General features: G+C 38.2%; 3 protein-coding genes across 4 annotated transcripts in view; 2 read left to right on the top strand and 1 right to left on the bottom strand.

The window, feature by feature from the left end:
- The window catches only part of LOC309509684 (uncharacterized protein), a 45687-nt gene extending 42645 nt beyond the window's left edge, over positions 1-3042 (top strand). The window contains exon 4 of the mRNA XM_082184475.1: positions 2961-3042. The gene's annotated coding sequence lies outside the window, so the exon portion shown is untranslated. The remainder of the gene's footprint in view (positions 1-2960) is intronic.
- The window catches only part of LOC309508814 (uncharacterized protein), a gene marked incomplete at its 3' end in the record, with an annotated part of 54367 nt that extends 48561 nt beyond the window's left edge, over positions 1-5806 (top strand). The window contains exons 4-6 of the mRNA XM_082183284.1: positions 3189-3278; positions 4716-5042; positions 5559-5806. Of these exons, the coding sequence (XP_082039410.1) occupies positions 3189-3278; positions 4716-5042; positions 5559-5806 (665 nt within the window). The remainder of the gene's footprint in view (positions 1-3188; positions 3279-4715; positions 5043-5558) is intronic.
- A 7769-nt stretch (positions 5807-13575) lies between these two features.
- Positions 13576-23201, bottom strand: part of vipr2 (vasoactive intestinal peptide receptor 2) — a 37978-nt gene continuing 28352 nt past the window's right edge. For both annotated transcript variants that reach the window (XM_082184615.1, XM_082184616.1), the window contains exons 8-13: positions 23036-23096; positions 22794-22863; positions 21477-21568; positions 20821-20956; positions 18960-19001; positions 13576-16574 (exon numbers count right to left, since the gene is read on the bottom strand). In XM_082184615.1, coding sequence (XP_082040741.1) covers positions 16401-16574; positions 18960-19001; positions 20821-20956; positions 21477-21568; positions 22794-22863; positions 23036-23096 — 575 coding nt within the window. In that variant the 3' untranslated portion in view covers positions 13576-16400. The remainder of the gene's footprint in view (positions 16575-18959; positions 19002-20820; positions 20957-21476; positions 21569-22793; positions 22864-23035; positions 23097-23201) is intronic.

Genomic DNA, 23201 nt, shown 5'->3' with positions numbered 1-23201 from the left:
ATTTTCCTAAAATGTTTTTAGTCACCATTATGGCAATTAGTGATCCCTTTGGTTGGACACTTGGAACTTTATTTATACTATTTAATTATCTTCCCATTGATGCAGTGATTGCAACAAGAAATCAGTTATTTGGTTTCAAATGAAGAGAAGTTATGTATGTATGTATGTATATGTATGAATGAATGATGTATAACATATTTCATGTCAATTAATGATCTTTTGTAATTTTGTTGCTAACACTTATGTCCTACACATCTTGTGAAACTTTTAATTGTGTTGATATAATCCCTCTATATTTGTGACAATCTTGCAATTGATCATACTTGAGTCACACAGACTTCAACATTCAGCAAGCAAAACACAACAATGTTAACAATTATATTTTATTTAAAGTAAATTATCAAGTACTCTCTACAGTTCTTGTTTAGTTACTAGAACTCTTGTGTAAGTGAACTATACTAACTAAGCATTTGTCAGTACCACATACTATTCCTATTTCACTTTACTTTTTTTTTTTTTTTTTAAGGCAATAGGTTTGCATGCTTTTTTTTAAGTAAGTCCAACTAATTAGATTTTACAGTGTATCACTTCTGAGAAAAGATTTCAGAATTGCGAGAAGCGAGATATAGGCTAGCCTAAACTCGCAATTGCGAGAAAAAAAGTCAGAATTGCGAGTTTATATCTCTCAATTTCGAGTTTTTCCACACAGGGCTCTGGTTTAGATTCTGGCCCATAAACATATTCAAGCTTCAGAAATCAAAATCAGTTGTCACTTTATGATAACATTGTGATGTTCATCACTTGTAAGTTGCTTTGGATAAAAGCATGTGTTAAATGATTAAATGCAAATGATCACATTGATCCAGATCATGATTGTGATTGCCAAGTCAAGTGATTTCCATCAAAACATTTGGTCATGAAATCACAATTATTCATCTCGTTACAGTGTTTTAGTGCTTGTCACTGAAGGATCATCGGTGAAAGTTCATCCAGGAGGACACGCAACTCGATTGAAAGCATCAACAATGTCAAAACCCACCGATTCGCATGTTGTGATTCGCAGAGTTTTGACGAGTTTTATAGACTTGATATTGTTTCTTATACAAAAGCAGCACCCCCACCCTAAAACATCTTCACCCGCCACTGGCATGCAATAAGTAAATACATAAAGGCTAGCCTACAAATTGTCAATATTTATGTAGGCTATTTGAAATCAGCGCCGTCGCAGGTGGGGTGCGAGGCCCTGTGTGAACTTGAAATGCGAGGCCCTGCTCTTTGATGTGGATGCTCAATTGCGCATGAATAACAGTCACACGGACGTAGCTGTTCTAGTTCTATTGCACGCATAATCTCGCTGCAATACGTTTTTATCAAGTAGAATAATACAGCATAATCATGATTCATGCACATAGTCTCAGCTATGACTTTTTGCTATTTATTTCAGACGGAAAAAATCAACTGTGCAACGAATCCTGTACATAAAGTCAGCTCGAGAATTTGTCCGAATACATACATAGATCCGCCTACTTAACTAACGTATATCTTAATGGTCCAGTGGTAGAACTTTGAAGGTGGCCTTCTGAAGATATGCTGACCTAACATACCTGGAGGCAGGCACACACACACACACACACACGACGTTCTCTCACACACAACAATCCTTTCAGAAGCGTGTCGGGCTTTAAACGTCACTATATAGTCATCATCAGCATGCAAATACTCCATCTTTTGTATTTATGTCCGGATAGTTTTATTTGTTTTGAATGATGACATTTTCGCATGTACATCGGGTTGTTTTGCAAGTAATATCACGATTAAATGATTATAAATAATACCATCGCTATGACCCGAGCTACAGGACGCAGGATTTGATGATCAGCTGACTGGAGGTCATGTGATTCCTCCCGAACGCTGCGATTGGTTGCGTAGTAAATTAATTGATGCCGACTTCAGATGTGCGTGCGATTATGATTCGAATTTTAGTTGCTATTAGCGACGCGTGATATGATATTAATTCTGACTTCAAAAATCTAAAATCTACACTCAAACATCGCTGTCTGTTGATTGAGACGAGGCAAATTCAGATTGACTTTTGCCGAGTATTTTCTGTGCAGATCTTGCGATTTTGAAGCTATTCGGAGAATTCCTGAGAGAAAACCTATTATATTCTAGAAGGAGCAGATCGGAGGATAAATATTTTCCTTTTTTTCATATTCATATTATTTCTGAGGACGCTTTTATCTAATTGTTATTATTTGGGAGTTAGGCCTAAACTAGGAGTTTGTAGTTTTATTTAATTTTGTGTTTAATTTGATTATTTTTGTTTTATTTATTTATTTATTATTTGACTTTTTTTGGTAGTATTTCAGAGGAGGGTTGTCTTGTATTATTGTTTTTGTATTGTATTTTGGATTATTTCTATTGCAGGTTGGAGGAGGACGTTGATGGCTCACATGGGTGAAAGAGGAGGTGAGTGCTCTAGTTTTTCATTTGTTTATGGTTTGTTATGGTATGATGATGGACTAAATTAATGTGCAGAAACTTGTGCGAGGGAACGTTAACCCATTTGATCCGCCAATTTTCCCAGCTAAGTGATCACATGTATTTGATTCCTTGCATGTGAAATAAACCTTTCAATTTGAGTAACAATTGTAACAATTTGTAATTGACCACTGTAGTATTCTAAGTACTAGTAAGAAGGACACGCACAGCGGGGTAACGTTTATCTGAAACTTTACTGAACACTTGGATGCAATCCATAACATGTCCGTCCCTCGACACAGCTAGCTAAGACTCTAGCTCTGCTATGTACCACATTCTGTTTTAAGTGAACTAATACTGCCACCTAGGGAACAATTCTAATATGACAGAGATAACTTTCCCCATATACAACACCACTGATATTGATCATTGATTATTATCAAAACATAACTAACTATGTGATGTCTGAAATATTGCAGCTTCAGGCCGCTCCAGATCCGGAGGAGCTGCTTCCACTCAGACGGATGATCTGGAGGTTTGTAGTTTCTGTTCTGGTGATTTTGTTTGTTTTGATGATGTCTCTGTGTTCACAGGTCAGGCTTCCGGGAAGAGGCAGAGCGGCAGCCAGCAGAGCCCAGATGGAGGGACGTACAGCGTCGAGTGGAGCTCCGACCGCCTCCAAGAGATGATGTGCCCTCCGCTGCCAGGTCAAGTTCCTGTGGAGCCAACAGTGACCTCGACTCGCCGAACAGCTCAGGGTGCCGTGGAGGCTTCTCCTGCGAACAAGAACTCAACAGGTGAGATTGAAATAAGGCTGGGGGGTGTAAAGTGTACGGATGCAGATTTCGTGCATAAGACTGCTTCATATTTACCGTTGCTCAGCAAAATTTAGCTGAAATTTTCTTTCCGAGATGATTTCCAAAATATTTTAGTCTGACGTTTGTCTAACATATTAAATTGATTCGTTCAATAACTCACAATGTTCATTTATTGTTAATTTAACTGTTATATAAAATAAATATCACATTTGCAGTTGTGCACGGAAAACGGCACTCTTGCTGATGTGATATTGTAGGCAGCGCCGTCGCAGGTGGGGTGCGAGCCCCTATGTGAACTTGAAATGCGAGGCCCTGCTCTTTGATGTGGATGCTCAATTGAGCATGAATAACAGTCACACGGACGTAGCTGTTCTAGTTCTATTGCACGCATAATCTCGCTGCAATACGTTTTTATCAAGTAGAATAATACAGCATAATCATGCACATAGTCTCAGCTATGACTTTTTGCTATTTATTTCAAAGGGAAAAAAATCAACTGTGCAACGAGTCCTTTACATAAAGTCAGCTCGAGAATTTGTCCGAATACATACATAGATCCGCCTACTTAACTAACGTATATCTTAATGGTCCAGTGGTAGAACTTTCACTAAGAGTGTCAGAGGTTCTGGGTTCGAATCTGTGCTCGTATATATTTTAATTTAATTTTTCTCGTATAACGTTAGTTTTAAAACAAAAAAAATTATCAAAACCGATTATGTTCATCAGTGGTTGTATATCAAGCAGGGACACATTTGTGTGCATTATGTTAGAGTATCCGCAACGGATTGAAGCGCGCGTCCAAAGGAAGACAGTGCGGCGTGTGCGCGAGCCACACGAGAAAACACTGTATCCGCGCCACTGATCGCAGCTGCAAGGAGCACTTTGATCACTTGATAAAAAACATATCAGCGCTAGATCGTCTCTTATTTAAAAAATAGTTAACTGGCCAGTTAACTGGAGATGTTTTATTTATTTGTAGAATTGTTACATTCGTGCAGCGAGATGTTTTAAAAAGTGGTAAAAAAAACAAAAAAAACAGCAGGATTGCGAGGCCCCCTAGTGGCGCGAGGTCCTGTGCGGTTGCACAGTTCGCACAGTCTATGCGACGGCTCATTCAGGACGTTATCGGAATGTTTAGGGGACCATGTTTTATTTGGAAATGTGATGTTCCCAGAACGTCCCCACTTATGGTATGATGATGGACTAAATTAATGTGCAGAAACTTGTGCGAGGTAACGTTAACCCATTTGATCCACCAATTTTCCCAGCTAAGTTATCACATGTATTTGATTCCTTGCATGTGAAATAAACCTTTCAATTTGAGTAACAATTGTAACAATTTGTAATTGACCACTGACATTGATCATTGATTATTATCAAAACATAACTAACTATGTGATGTCTGAAATATTGCAGCCTCAGGCCACTCCAGATCCGGAGGAGCTGCTTCCACCCAGATGGATGATCTGGAGGTTTGTAGTTTCTGTTCTGATGATTTCGCTCCTCTGCCTTCTGAGTTTTCTGTCTCTGTGTTCACAGGTCAGGCTTACGGGGAGAGGCAGAGCGGCAGCCAGGAGAGCCCAGATGGAGGGACGTACAGCGTCGAGTGGAGCTCCGACCGCCTCCAAGAGATGATGTGCCCTCCACTGCCAGGTCAAGTTCCTGTGGAGCCAACAGTGACCTCGACTCGCCGAACAGCTCAGGGTGCCGTGGAGGCTTCTCCTGCGAACAAGAACTCAACAGGTGAGATTGAAATAAGGCTGGGGCGTGTAAAGTGTACGGATAGAGATTTCGTGCATAAGACTGCTTCAAGCTTTTAACAGGTTAAGGTCTAGTCATATTTACCGTTGCTCAGCAAAATTTAGCTGAAATTTTCTTTCCGAAATGATTTCCAAAATATTTTAGTCGGACATTGTCTAACATATTTTTCAGAACATTGACAGAACATTCAAAAGTAACCATCCCATAATGTTTGCAAAATTATAAAACAGAATGTTCCCTGAACATTTGTATAACCGAGAAAAAACATGTTTAAAAGGATGTTTACTGGATGTCAATGCTTAATATTGTGAAATAAGACTTTGGGGCATTTATGCAGGCATTAAGCAGAAGCAGGGCCGTCGTATAATATATTTGCATTACTTGATTTGTAACATTACAGATAATAATTGAACAGTAAATATAAGTGTCATTGAGTCACTGCTTAATTTGAGGTCAGAGATGTTTCTAATAGATGTCTTTTCAATTGTGTGATTTCAGAAAAACCTACAGAACGTCGGAAGAGGAAAGGAATTCGTTCTTTCCTCATGAGAGTGTGGAAGGCTATGAAACAACACTTCGGCTGCTGTTGTCACAGTAGTGCTGTGGATGTTGTGGAGCCTTTCGTCCCTCCAGCAGATCTGGACCCAGAGCCTGAGCCAGATCACCCAGCCGTCAAGTTGCTGACCTTGGTGGAGTTCTTTAGCTCAGAGTCACTCAACATGGAGGATCTTTCGGACAGGGAATAAAGGAAAGCCAAAGGGTCTCTTAGGTGATCATTTGAAAATAAATTCATCATCTTTTACTGGACTCTAGTTTAGATGTTCTTTGTTTATCTGAGTCACAGCGGCGTGTCGGGCTTTAAACGTCACTATAGTCATCATCAGCATGCAAATACTCCATCTTTTGTATTTATGTCCGGATAGTTTTATTTGTTTTGAATGATGACATTTTCGCATGTACATCGGGGTGTTTTGCAAGTACAAGTAGATTAATTGATGCCGACTTCAGATGTGCATGCGATGATGATTCGAATTTTAGTTGATATAGCGACGCGATTATGAATTCAATTATGAGTAACTATTGTAACAATTTGTAATTGACCACTGACATTGATCATTGATTATGATCAAAACATAACTAACTATGTGATGTCTGAAATATTCCAGCCTCAGGCCACTCCAGATCCAGAGGAGCTGCTTCCACTCAGACGGATGATCTGGAGGTTTGTAGTTTCTGTTCTGATGATTTTAAAACTAGATTAAAGACGCATCTCTTTAGCTAAGCATTCACATAATACTTACCTTTTATACTACAGTTGAATCAGATCGAATGCATTAATATTATGAACAGCAGCTATGCTAATTATTTCCCATCTACTTTTCTGTTGTTATCTCGGGACGCTAGTCCCGAGGTAAATAGAGTTCGTCAGCTCCAGTTTGTATCCAGCCTCTCATGGAAACTTCAGATGCCCCAACACCCGTGAAGAGACGACGCGACGCCCGTGAAGAGACGACGCGACGCCCGTGAAGAGACGACTCGATGCCCGTGAAGAGACGACTCGACGCCCGTGAAGAGACGACGCGACGCCCGTGAAGAGACGACTCGACGCCCGTGAAGAAATGACGCGACGCCCGTGAAGAGACGACGCGACGCCCGTGAAGAGACGACGCGACGCCCGTGAAGAGACGACGCGACGCCCGTGAAGAGACGACTCGACGCCCGTGAAGAGACGACTCGACGCCCGTGAAGAGACGACTCGACGCCCGTGAAGAAATGACGCGACGCCCGTGAAGAGACGACTCGACGCCCGTGAAGAGACGACTCGACGCCCGTGAAGAGACGACTCGACGCCCGTGAAGAGACGACTCGAGGCCCGTGAAGAAATGACGCGACGCCCGTGAAGAGATGACTCGACGCCCGTGAAGAGACGACTCGACGCCCGTGAAGAGACGACGCGACGCCCGTGAAGAGACGACTCGACGCCCGTGAAGAGACGACTCGACGCCCGTGAAGAGACGACTCGACGCTGGCGATATGTTATGCCCTAAATAAATACATGATTAACTAACTGGATTTTTCGATGTACATTTCTGAAATGCACTTTCTGTGAAGCTGCTATGAAACAATATGTATTGTGAAAAGCGCTATACAAATTAATTTGAATTGAATTGAAATCATTTGAAAACAAATTCATCATCTTTTACTGGACTCTAATTTAGATGTCCTTTGTTTATCTGAGACATGGCTTCATGTATACTCCCCGTCAGCAGCATTAGAAGTGCCTGCTTTTAAACTGCATGAGAAAAATAGAGTTGGTTCTAAGGGGGGTGGAGTTATGATCTATGTGAAAACTGGTATCCAGTGTAATGAAATCGCTTGGTCAAATTGTATGGATTTGGAATGTATTGGCCTGGATCTTATTCTATCACCACAAATGTCCTTTGTATTAATTGTAATTTATAGTCCTCCCTCTTCAAATAGTAGTTTTTATGAAAATTTGAAACAATTACTTAAACAGTGTGATTGATTAATGAAATATGATTCTTATGGAATCCCAAAACATAAACTAGATGACTTCAGAAGTGAAGACTAAGACAGACTAATATTCTCCAAAGTATTAGAGCACACTAAAGATTTTAGTTGCAAATTTAGTCATAAAAAACAAACAAACATACTGTCCACTGGATAAATTCTGATATTTTAAAACTGATGAAAGAACGGATCTTGCTTTAAAAACTAATAAATCAAAGTTAAGTCATGATAGCCAACATTTTATGTTAAGGAACAAGGTGGTAAAGATACTCAGAAAAGCTAAGGCATAGGGATAAATGAACCAGCAAGAGTTAATTCCAAAATAATCTGGAACTAGTTGAATAAATGAAAAGGAGATTAAAAAGAAAGATAGGACACATCTTTCACATGGATACATATGTTTTTTTGTTTTTTTTAAGTTATTTTACTTACTAAGCACTGTCAACATTACTGTCACAGTTATGCTCTGCTTGAGTTTGGTTTATGTCATTGCTGTTTTCCTTCCTGCCTGAGTTCGTTATTAGTTTCTATGGTTAGTATTTGATTAGTCATTCTGTTCATTCTGTTCTGTGTCCTAATTAGTTCCCTTTGTTTGTTCCTTGTATTTAAGGCCTTGTGTTTCATTTGTGAATTGTCCGGTCTCGTTATACGGTTGTGTTTCCTTGCCTGCCTTTGTGTTAAGTTACCTGTGGATACCATTAAAGGCTGCTTTGAATCTGATTCTTCATCGTTGTGTGTGTTCCTGCAACCTATCATGACAATAACTAATCAAACCAATGATCAAACCAATACTTGAAGACACCAATAGCCTACTTAAGAAACCAATATACTTGAACAAAACAATGTGAATGTATACTTGGAAAAGAAAAAAATATATATGCTCGAACAAACCAATAAATACTTGAGCAAACCGATGTGTCTAAACGAATATTTAGTAGAACAAACAAATATATACTTGAACAAACCAATATGTACTTGAGGAAACCATTGCGTAGCCTACTCGAGGAAACTAATGTAGCCTATACTTGAACAAACTGTTGTATAAATGAACAAACCCATGTGTAGGCTCCTTGAACAAACTGATGTATCTAAACAGGGTTTCTGCACACTTTGTAAAGTCAGATTTAAGGCTTTTTAAGACCTTTTTAAGACACGAAGAAATCAAAATTAATACCGTGCATTAGGGGTGTGCAATATTGACCAAATATGTCTCGATATTTTCAAAGTTTTGTTGATAATCATTAGATAATATTTTACTGATTGTGTTTTTGTGCTTGGTGCCATGGCTGGTTTAGGCCTGTTGTTGACAGCTGACTGAAGATATTCATATTTTTTATATTCTATGCAGTGGTCAGTTCACAACAGTGACAGAAATTATTATTTTTTATTAAGGGGTAATATTTGCCACCTTAAATTTATTTCCAGGGGCATTTTCACCTATATATGGACATTTGTAGATGTATGCATCACCTTTTATGTCAAATTCTAACATTCAAATTAAATTTGATTAGAATAATAACATAATACCACTGTTTACAGTCAAATTAAATCATTAAATCAAAATCCATCTTTGCAGTGCAGAGGTGACACAGAAGCGGCATCAGATCTGGCATTAATATATTTACACTGCATTTACAATTGCATAAATAAAGCTATGATATTGTTGTTGTTGTTTTTTATTCAATATTTAAATATGAACTAATTTCTCATTTTAACGTTCTAATTAAAGGGTACTTTGAATGTGAAACTAAAACTGCCAGTAGGTGGCGGCAAGTCACTGTCTTAATAAGTGAGCTGAGGGAGTCATTAATTCAACCGATTTGTTCAAACGATTCATTCAGGAAAGAAGTGATTGTTCATTGAATCATTAAATTGATTCGTTCAATAACTCACAATGTTCATTTATTGTTAATTTAACTGTTATATAAAATAAATATCACATTTGCAGTTGTGCACGGAAAACGGCACTCTTGCTGATGTGATATGAAATATTAAATGCACCCAGTATGTGAAAAAATATGATAGAAAATTACACAAAAACACACATACTGCAGGGATATTTTCACCACAGGGGGACTTTAACACAAAACGTGTTGGAATTAAAAATTCCAGTAGGGTGCTTTGAGTATGGTAAATTGACATGCAGATATATACTGTAATACCATTAGAGGGGGGCAGAGAACACAGAATAAAGTCATAGACTTCTTGTGAGCATCTTGCTGTTCTCCTTTGCTTTTCTTCCTTAACAGATAACAGATTCAATAACAGAACAAGACCTTATTCCCTCTGGCTTGAGGTATTCCTGTCTCAGGACTTTTTGTGCCATTCATATCTGCCTTTCAGGAACTTTTAATCAGCAGATTAAAGCCAATACTCAGTAACACATCATGTAAATATTTGATTAAAAATAGCTCTTGTATAGTTTAAAGTAGGAATAATATTCTCAGAATACATCAGTTAATTGAATGATACATACAAATTGTATTTACACCAACACCATTGCTATTGTCCTTGGCAAATCTCATAATTCATACATAGCAACCTTCTGATACAGGAATATTCTCAAAAACATGCTATGGTCTGGAGTGAATTCTGTTCCATCTGCTGCTGTGATCCATTTATAGTACAGACACTCGCCCACCCAAACTTCACAAGCAATGCCAAGAACAAAGTGGTAGACAAGAAAATCAAACTACACATCATTTGTCGTGTCATTAATCTGTGTGGTGACATAGAGTCTTTTTTTACCTGGCACTATAAGAACAATCGTCTCTTGTGGATTATTACAACATCTAATCTAATAGAACATCTATCATTGCTCCACACCAAAGCTCCTAATTTGTGTTAAGCATTTAAGAAACATCAACAGCCCGTTTACTCTCTACCTCATGGATATTTTAGACCCGTCCCTGGAGACGGAGTTCAGAGTGTTCTTTTTTTTTTTCCTGGTCAGGAAATTCATTATTCAAGGTGTATAAACCCCCCATCTGCTGCCTGTCTGGCTTATACGCTGTCCATCTGAGCCAGTGGAAATGTTTGACTCCATCACCTCACTGTAGCAGTGCCACAAACAGCACACACCTTCATAAATTCAACATCACCTGTTGTTGATCTGATATTTGTAATGTCATGACATGTAGTACCATGGTTTTTCAATAGGAATCAAGATTAATGCCATGTTTTTTGTTGTTTTTTTGATAATTTAACATTTTAATACTGTAGTTTTGTGTATGATGACAATGCCATGCTTTTTTAAATGTACCAAGCTAATACCACAATTTCTGTAGTATGGTATATCATGGAATCATAGTATTATCGTCTGATTCTTTAATGTACTGTAATGTAATGGTAAACAAAATCCATCTTCAATTTAAAATAGTATGTACATAGTTGGTGAAAAATATTTGTTGTTTTTGGATTTGGCTTTTTTTTAGGCATCAATATCAGCATATAAACTCCTGACTCACCTGGGCACGAACGTCCACTCAGAAAAGACCAGTTTCTCAGTGAGAGGTTTCTGCTTACAGCAGGAGATATCGATGAGGCCAGCCTGAGCTCCAGAGGAGAACAGGACAGAACAGAAGGAACTCCTTGCTGTGTGGCGGCATTGACAAGCAGGGGGCAAATGCAAAAGTACAGCTGTTCCTAGTGGACAACATGTTTTCAAAGACTCCCAGACATTGTATGTGTGAACAGGGGTCAATGACCGGTCATGGCATCCCAAAGGGCCATTTCTATCCTTCTAAAGCCTATGCCACCCAATTACGGATACCAGTCAGCAATTTCCATGTGTACATTTGAAATGCCTGTCTATTTCCATCCGATGCAAGGATTCTGAGAGCAGATTCGCAGTTCCCAAGAGTATAGTGTGTGGAGGTTTCCACTTCACTGGCTTTTGAGCCACAGTTCTAACTGTTGCCACATCCACAGGCTGACAACTCAGCTCTTGTCACAGGATTGGATGCATGTCATTTCAGCCTAATACCCATGTCAAATGAGTTAGCTGAGGCACAGAGGTCAACAGCGGTGATAAGTTGGGACGAATCGTGATGGATCACTGCCAGTGTGAAGCATCTGGAGATTTTTTGGGTGAAGGGATCAGGCACAGGTGTTCATTAGCAAGTCAGAAGCATTTGATGTTGTCTAATGTAGGCAAATAACTTTCACTTTGCTCATTTTCTTAAAGTTGTGACAGGAATACATTAGCACAACATTTACAAATTCCATTGGCATAACTGTGGCTATCAACTGGCTTATTTTAAACTTTATCAAGAAAATGTAAGTTGCGTTTGCCTATGCGAAACTCACTGAAAATAATAATAAATGAAAGCTAAATCGAAATATTTACAACAACAAAAATAACAAAAAATGACAAAAGCACAAGCTTAACTTAAATTAAAACTGAACATAAAGCTAATCACAATTACAACAGCATATTGTTTGTGTTTTTCGTGTGATTTGGGCTGCTTTCATGAGAAATGCTAAGCTGTTGTAGCGATTAGCTTATTCTAAAATGCTACAAACATCATATTTCTGCTTCATCATATGACCAAAATCCCCATTAGCAGATTGCAATCATAAGTTATTACAAACACTCGATGATGGTTTAAAGTGGGTTATGAGTAAAAGCGTAGCATTAATCCCAGGAATTGTCATGGGATTAGCTTGATGCTAATTGTAGCTATAATCCACCTGTTACCAGACACGATTATATTTCATTATGTATGTTGTCAAAAGAATTCACATAAGGTCATAAGACAATGTTTTGATTTCTAGAAAGTATTTTGAAAATGGTGGGTATGTATATCTGGATCAAAGTGGATGGGAAAGTTATATTACGCAGTAACACGATTTCAGTAATAATATTGCAGTAATGCATTACTAGTGATGCAATACAGTAATACAATGACTTTTTGCAGTAACTAGTAGTGTAACTATTTAAGATTTCAGTAATATTAGTTACCATCCAAAAAATAGCTGGTTACAACATAACTTTTGTTGCTGCAACCCCTAGTGACTTGAAATCAAACAATCCAATCATTCCTAGATCACCATGCAAGAACACTGTTGTCAAATGTAAGTTGTGGCATTACTCTTTAATTAGTTACACTACTAGTTACTGCAAAAAGTAATAACATTACTGTAACACTTTACTAACGCATTACTGCCCAACACTGAAAATAACACTGGTTGGATTGGACTGGTTGGATTTTCTGGTTGGATTGAGCAAAAATGATTAGTTAATTGCAGGAAATTGCTTGCAAACACTGCTAATGAGCAGAGGGCAGGAGGCCTGAAACATCTCTGCCATGGCAGTGTGCCATCCTTTATTCCCTAATCTTCATTACACTAAAGGCTGCGAAACTCCATAATCAGGCTGCGTGAATTACCGTGAAATTTCATTTGTGACATTCTGTCAGTTCAATTGTTTTTACAGAGTTGATGGCACATCTAAACGGATCTGCTTAGGAAAAATAGTGAAATAACATTCTGCTAGGGTGTTGCATGAAGAAACAGTGTGGATGTCAGTGTGGAAGTCGGCGGTCTGAAAATGAGAGCTGTTATTCACTTTTACTTTTCTCTGTCTTCAAGGAGGAGCATGTTCACTCCTTTTTGAGTATACAGGAAGGCGATAAGACAACAGACGGCAATAGAACAGGAAATGAGTCAAAACAACATCATCTGTGTTTGATATAATCTGTGTTGATGGTGAAGCTGATTTGTTGATCGGCAAGGGAGAAGTGTAATCGTATTTCACTGCTCCTTTTTTAGCATCCCATTTATCGTTCCCTTCACAAACCAGGATCATAAAAACAACCTTATCTACAATATCGACATCGCACGTCTAAATTATTTTGCCGTATTAAGTAGATATCAATTACGGCAGTATGAATCGCTGGTAGAGTTAGAATAAGTGGTGAAAATTCATTTCAAATCAAATCAGCTAAATAGTGATTAAATAGTGATTAAAACAGTGACTGAATACAGTTTAAAAACGTCCACATTTAATGAAAAATCTCAATACAGTTTACAAGAAACATTCAGCAAAAATATAACAATTGCAAAAACTTGGAACAACTTTTCAAAGAAAACATTGCAGACGGTTAAATATAATACAGTTTTTCTCAGTCGCTTTGGTGCATTTCTCACATCACTATTTACATTTGCACAACAGTTAATGCAGTTCTCAAAACAATTAGTACAAACTGCAAAACCTAGTTGATAACCTGCAAAAGCGTGTCACTTGCTCAAAATGGATAGCTCATTCCTCAAAAGCAAGTATTCATGTCAATGAAAGTGTCAGTGTCATCAAGATGAAAAGTCCTGACACCATTGTTTATGAACAAGATAGTCAAATGGCTTTGTCATGTTTTCATTATGACAGTTTACTCTGTGTTTTCCAAAGCAAAAAAGTCAGATCTTGGTGACACTACCTGAAAATGCTCAAGACAGCACTGTATAATATTTGCACAGCCATTTGAAAAATACAGTAAAGTTACACATTACTGTATTTAGTGAGGTAACTGAGTACAAGACACTGAATTTGTATGTTTCCCATTTTTACTGCATATGCTCTTTGCAATTCTAATTTGTTCACAGCATTGTGCAAAAGAAAAAATACACCCTTATTTACAACAAACATAAACTCCCTTTGGGTAGAGCTGTGCACAACTGTGAACAATATTGCAGTACATATTGGAACTGAACATACAACATACATAGTACTGTAATCATTCATGCACATCCAGATCATTGGTTGCAACTAATGCTTCACACACCCCTTCTCATCAGTGAAAGCTGAGATTCACCTGAGAGAAATTGTTCAATTTAGGAGACATTTTCAAAAAAAAAAAATTTTTTTTTAAAAAAATGGTCAAATTTGCTTGACAGATTTTGACAACTAGTTCAACATTTTTGTATGTAATGACTCAAGCAATAAAATGAGGACTATTAGTTTTATATGGAATGACTATTCAGCATTCACAAGTATAGTTAATTTTGACTGACATGACATAAGCAAATGATAATGTTATAAAACAGCAGAGAGTTGTATGAAAGCAATTGATGCATGTCCAAAAGCATTTGCAATTTGTTAGAAGGAATGTGAAACTGCTACTATGATGTGCACAAATGACTAAATGTTGTGGAGGTTGAACTTACTGTTGTGCAAATGTAAATAGTGATGTGAGAAATGCACCAAAGCGACTGAGAAAAACTGTAAAAGAGAAGTGCACAACGTTATTTACATCATGTCAAACACGCTAGATTCTTCACAGAGGCATACTGTCCTCCACAATAAACAACGGAAACCCTCCTTCAATATTTCGTTTAGACAACACACAATTCCTTTCTGCCAGGTCTAATTAAAGCTCCATCTTTTCTTCTTCCTCTGACAGTCTGATAATGATGCTGAATGCCCCTGCCCATGGCATCTGTGTCACTTTAGATGAACGCAAGCTCGCACGTGGTGTCCCGGGGACCTTTCACTCTTCAGGCCCGGCTGTAAGAGATCCGATCTCCTCTCCGAGCCATTGTGCAGTCTGTGGACCGCACTTCCCAGAATCTGTTTGCGACAATAACGCAGAACGCAGCTCGCACTGAAATGTCACTTTCATACACGCTGTGTTTTGTCAGCTCACTTGACCTAAATCTGCGTCCAACTGTCTGCTAGATTAATTATCTGTTTTTCAGTTGAATGAAAAGAGCACAGGCAGCAGGATTCATTGCAGTGAACAATTCCCCAACCCCCCTGACAATGTGAGGCAGAGCAACACAAAAGTGAAATAATCAGAAACGCCGTCAACACCTTCCATTGAAATGCCTGATCAGTGGGATATGAAATAAAAGAGTTTGCGAAGTAATAACAGTGAGTCGCATTTGGTTTATCGCTGGATCTTTTTGTAGGCCAACTAAATATTTATGCCACATACTCGTCGATAAAACTCATCTCATTCATAAGACTTTACTGAATCTCCTCGCATAATAACGAAGAAATGAATTACATTCACATGCTAGAATATATATATCCTGGAAAAAGTATAATCTTATATCTGAGAGAGCTCATACTGTGGCTTTTCTCCAGAAAGTATAAAACAAATCCCAGGGGTCGTATAATGACAAAAGAACAGTTCAATATCAGAGCAAGAATTTTTGCTTTTTCTTACAATCACCACTTTTTGTTTGAGTGAACGACTGTCTTTTCAGTGTAGGTCAGTGTCCGTGTGTATCTGAAGAAAGACATATTCTCCTGAAATAAGTCCGAGGCTAATCTGGACGCCTCCAGCGGTAATGTCCTCTTTGTGAAAACCTCACATTTGAGTTTGGTATAGAGGTGACCCACTTCTTGAATTCATCCAAGACCAATGTTCTTGGGGTGGCGGCTGTGTTTTCATGTGTTGATAGCATGGCACAGCGTCTCCATGAGTCAAAGAAATTTCCTGTGGGTCTTAAGTAGCATTTACATAACACTATTATATAATATGACCCTAATGCTATGAAAGTGTTTACAAAAAAACAATATATATTGTGATCAGAATGATAGTTTTTAATGCACCAATACTCTCACTCACAGACGTTTGGTTTAACGTTATTTTGGTTGGCAAGCAAGATTTTGCATTGAACTGACAACACACTCATGCCTCATGGAGATGCTGAATCCTCATCATGTCTCCTGCATGTCAATATCATGCTTCAGAAAGCCTCGTCCTCTTCAGCGTAAAGCTTTTGAAATAGAAAACAAGTTGTTAGCCGAGGGGCAGTGAACTAAGAGCATGATTCATATAGCGCCACTTCTGTTCTTGGGATGTCTCACACCACGGTGGTCTCAGTCTGTAGGAAAGACTGGGCTCTGGAGTTACGATGGAATTGGGCCATGTTTTCCGTGCCATTTCTGGATATGGACGAACTGTGCAGACGGTAGTCACGGCCGATGTAACGCTTTAAACGCAAACTCCGCCACTTTCTCTTGAGTTCGCTCTGGACCTGCAGAGCAGTCAAATATAAAAGCCATTATCATTAGCACAGCCATACACAGCCTGGTAAGTCAACATAAAATTGAAATTTATGTACTCAATACACATTCCTCGACTCATTGTAATTAATTTATCAGTGCAGTTATTTCAAACAAAAATACTTGTCTTTGTAATTTATTCATCACAATGTAATTACTTGCTGCTCCACCTTTGAAAAAACTGTCACCTATCCCTCTTATTTTTTAAGCCCTCACGTCTAACAACATAATTTAGACAACTTTTCATGATTCAATCAATCCCAAATTGATACAGTTTTTTGTATTCGCTTTGGTACTATTTTCACAAGTTAGGTGTACATTTTCAAAACTCATAGCGCTAATATCACAAAAGATCATCAAAAGTGCACTTTTTTCAAACATTTCATCATGTTTTCAATTGTGTTAGCACAATACACAAAATTACAAAGTATCCTTTTCACAACTCAAAATAAGTGTTTCATCTACATAAATGTTTCATTCACAGTAACTGCCTTTCATAAAGTTCTTACTATCAAACTTTTGATTTGCATCTCTTCTTGTTCAGTTTAATACATTTGTCTATTATTTAATCCAACTGATCTTAATGGTTAATCAATGAATCATTTGGTACACCTATAGATTTCTATAGATATTGATTCAATACACTATAGAACTTGTTTGCAATTTCTGATATGGATAACCAAATGTAATGAATGCTTTTTACATAAGTGATTTATAGATAATAACCCCCACAATGTTCAAAGTGTGTGCACACGCATGTGTGTGTGTGTGTGTGTGAGAGAGAGAGAGAGAGAGAGAGAGAGAGGGAGGGAGGGAGGGAGAGGAGAGAGAGAGAGAGAGAGAGAGAGAGAGAGAGAGAGAGAGAGAGAGAGAGAGAGAGAGAGAGAGAGAGAGAGAGAGAGAGAGATACAGAGAAATTTGCCATTTGTGCAAATACTGTAAAGCAGAATAGAGTATAAGGGAGAGGAAACAGTCAGAACATCAGATTGATCAGAGATGCATCAGTAGAAGGGAGACAGATGGCATCAAATACAGCATTTTACATTACAGTATGCAATACTGTAAACAGATTACCATGGTAGAGACTGCCGAATTACTGTAACTCAACCTTCATCTGTAAAGGTCCACTACAGTATAGATTCAGTCAAATGGTAGCCTATAGAGTGAAATCATTTACTGTATTGCCAGCAAACTCTGTTAGCACAGAACCTCATGCACTTCATCGCACCTTTTGATAACACACTGGATAGATACTATTACAAACATTATGGATTCAATTACTTCTAATGTGGCAACTGTAGCCTGTATTACTGTAATTATTTCAGCAACAACTGTGATTTGAAACATGTATCTTGCATTGTTTGCTATTGAATGAACTGATTGTTAAAAGTACTAAATTGAAAGAAGATCATACTGTTGTGTTTCTGTGATTAAACCAAATGTTTTCATTACATATTTCAATAATCTTGTGTTTGAAACAATGATTATGTGGACTGAAAAGTGTATAACTGTAATGAAAGCATGAGATCAGGTTTTGAAAGAATGACTAGCTGTGTTACAAGAGTGATCAGTTTGGATTTTTGTACTAAGAGTTCTGAAAATGTACACCTAACTTGTGAAAATAGTACCAAAGCGAATAAAAAAACCTGTAATATAGGGTCCAGCTTGCATTTTTTCCTTTATGTCAGACATTTATTACATAATTGGCTGGTTTCACAGACACTGCTTAAGCTAGTCCCAGACTAAAATGCATGTTTGAGCTGTTTTAACTGTAAGCAACTTGCACTGACATATATTAAAATAACCTAAGCCCTGTCTGTGAAACAGACACCTATGGGTTGTGAATGTTTCATATTGACTTTAACTAGGAAGGAATACTACGGCTCTGTTCCAAAACCTAGTGAGCTGCCTGAGGAGGAGAGAGCATTTTAAGGCATCATAGGCACGGAAATGAAGGGTGCTGTGACTTAATCATATTGCTTTTTAAGATACTTTGTTTTGACCAAATTCAAAGGCAAAAGCCAATCCTAGAATGCATTGCTACAAACTAATAAAAATGGTGTCCAAGGTGAGAGAAATGTTGATTATAAATAAAGAATGTTTCATTTGATATAAAAAAGCATTGCTAAAAACGTTCAGTGTAATTAAAATGTATTTATTTATCCCAATAATGTGTGTGTGCTATATGCATTGTAATGCTTATTAGAATATATTGCTTATCTTAGCTACATGCGAACATCAAAGTCTAGAGCTATTTGTGTTGCTGCTTAAGTAAAGTGTTCCAAGTCGCTCACTTCTAGGTTTTGGAAAAGAACCGAAGTGATATGTCGATAAGATTGATAAGATTGCACACTGACCTCACTATTCAAAAAACAATACAAAATTGCAACCACCAAGCCCTGTGAAAGGAACATAGAGAGTTAATGTGGTACAACATTAATAAAGCATCATATCCCATTTAAAAATGTGGAGTCGGTAAGATAAAATGTTTTTGAAAGAAGCATTAATAAAGTAGACCAGCTTTCTACTTTATTATTACGGTGACCGGGAGGGGACATGTTTGGTTCACTTATTTTTGTCGTGGCCACAACATATAAACTCGTGGGAACGTGATATTAAGTCGTGGGAACGTCATAATATCTTGTGGGAACGTCATATTAAGTCGTGGGAACGTGATTATAAGTCGTGGCCACGAGATCATTTTGTTGAGGTAACGACATCATTATGTCGTGGCCACGCGATGCAAAGTCGTAGCCTCGAGATCATATGTTGAGGGAACTATATATTTTTCTCGTGGCCACGACTTCATATTTTGAGAGAACGACATCTATTTGTCGTGGCCACGAGTTATGTTGAGGGAGCCACAGCGGCCAATACTGTAACCGTATAGCATAGACTGGGCTACAGCAGAGATGGAGATGACAGAAGAAATAACATTTTACTTTAAATTAGGAATGTCATATAAAGATATAGTGCGGTCTTTGGCATTCTTATGGGATGGGCTTTTTTGTCGCACTTTTTCACTGGCATGAAGTTGGTTTGACGTTGGACGTTCGATATTCGCATATTTAGGGACCGTCTTAAAATTACATGCGAATAGCAATAGCATTTGAAGACAATGATTTACAGTCATAAAACCAACTGTACATTGTTCACCCAGGTCTCATGTATGATGCACACCTTTTAGATTTTTGATATTTATGACAATAAACTGCTAAATCATATGCAAATATTGCTATGTATTTCACTACTGTCACATACCTGACACCTAGATGAACAATGTACAGTTGGTTTTATGACTGTAAGTCATTGTCTTCAAATGCTATTGAGCTTTAAATATGGTCATATTTTGTGTATGATCCCATACAGTAGTGAAATAGGCCTATATAGCAATATTTGCATATGATTTAGCAGTTTATTGTCATAAATATCAAAAATCTAAAAGGTGTGCATCATACATGAGACCTGGGTGAACAATGTACAGTTGGTTTTATGACTGTAAGTCATTGTCTTCAAATTCTATTGAAGTTAGAAACGTTTATGCCAATGTCGCATGTAATTTTGAGACGGTCCCTAAATATGCGTGTCTTTCACTTATAACGTACCTATGTCTTAATGCCAAAGACCGCACTATATCTTTATATGACATTCCTAATTTAAAGTAAAATGTTATTTCTTCTGTCATCTCCATCTCTGCTGTAGCCCAGTCTATGCTATACGGTTACAGTATTGGCCGCTGTGGCTCCCTCAACTCGTGGCCACGACAAATAGATGTCGTTCTCTCAAAATATGAAGTCGTGGCCACGAGAAAAATATACCATTCCCTCAACATATGATCTCGAGGCTACGACTTTGCATCGCGTGGCCACGACATAATGATGTCGTTACCTCAACAAAATGATCTCGTGGCCACGACTTAATATGACGTTCCCACGAATTAATATCACGTTCCCACAAGTTTATATGTTGTGGCCACGACAAAAATAAGTGAACCGAACATGTCCCCTCCCGGTCACCGTATATTATATACTTTATAATATAACTTATTCCTGTGATGGCAAAGCTGAATTTCCAGTTGCAAGAAACATATTTTATTATTATTAATAGAAAGTTCAAAAGAATAGCCTGTATTTGAAATAGAAATCTTTTGTAACATTATAAATGTCTTTACTGTTACTTTTGATTATTTCAAAGTGAACACTCAGGCATACTCCTCACCTGAAACGATCCCAGGCCAAGGTCAAAGAATATTTTGTAGTTTTCCATCTCTCCATTTTCTTCTATGATGTAAACGAAAACAACATAGTTGATGCCAAAGAGAGGGATTAAGAGAAGTGTGGATTTGGCCAACCTCCTGAAAACAGAAAGTAACAGGATTTGGACGGAGTGATAAGGAGGGACCTCTGTTATGATAGCATGGCAATTTTTGTCAAATCGAGAGTTATTACCAAGCATACAATGGAAAGCTCCAAACCGAAATCTTTAGAAGAACAAAAAGGGAAAAGTGCATCTGGGAGAACCATCAAATAGACAACAGCCTCTCATGCATTAGCGACAGGGCATTCAAACACAGAATGTGCCACTCTCAGCAGAACAAAAACTCAGATTGCAAAAATCGCAACATAAATATTTCACCCCCATTTCAATGCAAATATATTTAGCACTGCACAAGAGATAGTGGAAGCCTTGGATAAAAATGGAAAGCAGTCATCCATTTCCATCTATTTTTCAGAGATTCATGCTAGAATGCAACTCCTGGTAAATGTAAAAGGGAGATCTCAGCTATGACCTGAATAGGCCATAAGAGGATTCAAACATGGTGGCCGATGCCATGTTTGCAAAATAGAGTATTAGTTGGCATCCATTTGCAATACCTGTACTGAGACTGATCGTTTCCACCAACATCAGGACACCTCAGTTTCTGGACCAGGATTCGAATGATGCTGATGAACAGAATAAAGTTGAACTGTAGAACACAGAAAGGAAGAGAACAAGATTTTATATCATTCCTCTTTTATACAATGACATTCTCCAGACTAAACATTACCACTGAATCCTGTTCACTGGATCTGACACAAGAAGATCTCAAAACATTCTGTAAGACTTGAACCAGATTACAGGATTATTGCACACACTGTAACACGTGAAAACGTGCAGTTTCTGCCTTAAAGGAACAGTTCATCCCAAAAAATTATAATTCTGCCACCATTTACTCATTCTCAAGCCGTTCTAATCCAATATGACTTTCTTTCTTCTGTGTAAAAAATGCCTCAGTGCTCCAGTGTTGACCCCATTGACAAAAATATATTTATATATCTTATCCACAGTAGTCAGACAGGTTTGGAATGACATGAGGGTGGGAAAATTATGACAGAACTATCAATTTTGGCTGAACTGTCCCTTTAAGGACTTGATCTGGCCTTTAAAATAACACTACAAAAATAATATCATGTGTTTGATTCTTAAAGAAAACATTGAAAGCACCAAAAAAATTGGGATTTGGTCTGCCAAATGCATAACTTCAAATGTAAAATGATCATCTCCAATTTCCATCTTGCTTACAGTAAATCCATCAGACAGATAGTAAAAACAAAAGAGGGCACCTGTTTCTGTTCCTCATAATTAATCCCGCCATAAAAACCCAAACCAAAACAAACAGAACATCTTGGCCAAAGCTTCATCGACCAGTGGGATTCTGGATAAGAGAGACGTAGATACATGGTAGATGGTGCTCTGTGAGACTTATCTAAACACATGAATTACCAGAACCAAACCAGTGTTTGCCAGAAAAACATATGACGTTTTTTATAATTATTGCATTCCTAGGCTCCAGAGGGCTGAGGAACATTTTGACCTGGATGCGTTCGGGCAAAGCTGTCAAACACAGCCATCATGCTGTCCAAAGACATTTGATCTTTTGCAGGTGAGGGTTTACAAAATGGAAATGGCACAGTGGACACAAGAGAGAGCCCTGGCACGTGTGCTGAGAGAGGCACTTGTGACAGCATGTTTGCTCGCTCTTCCTGACATGCCTGCGCTCACGTCTCATTCAGGACATGGAAACTGTCCGTGAGACTCAGCACATCCCAGTGTCTGCTTTGCTGGCAGAATCCCTCCCTGCCTGACATAATGCATACAGTATGAGGCTGGTTTCAGTGTGTTTATAAGTACTGGTGTGAGGTTATACTCACAATGACAGATGCCATAATTGGCCAGTTGATCACCCGCCAGGGAATCGGAGCGTCATTTCTCTCCCAGCATCTATTAAGAGAAGACATCAAAGAGTTACAAGTGCTTTCATAACAGGAGTAGCAAATGGGAATGCGTTTCATCTTCTTTTGCCTCATTTTAATCTCTCAGGTTTAAATATCCGCTATTAAGAGTCTCATGTGAGTTCTGTCACCGTCTGATTATGCTGTGCTCAACTGCTCACCCTGTGTCCTCGAGGTAAATCCTACACACAATCCATGGAATCACAAACACGGTGGGGAATCCTGGGGGAAGGAGAGGGAATGATAAAATATCAAGAGACTTTGTGCTGACATTCCTTTGTGTAATCAATGTAAATATAGGCTACAGAGAGAGAGAGAGAGAGAGAG

Source organism: Leuciscus leuciscus (genome assembly GCF_965113295.1).
Source record: "Leuciscus leuciscus genome assembly, chromosome: 11".
Classification (NCBI taxonomy): domain Eukaryota; kingdom Metazoa; phylum Chordata; class Actinopteri; order Cypriniformes; family Leuciscidae; genus Leuciscus; species Leuciscus leuciscus.
This window is presented reverse-complemented; position numbering and strand designations above follow the sequence as displayed.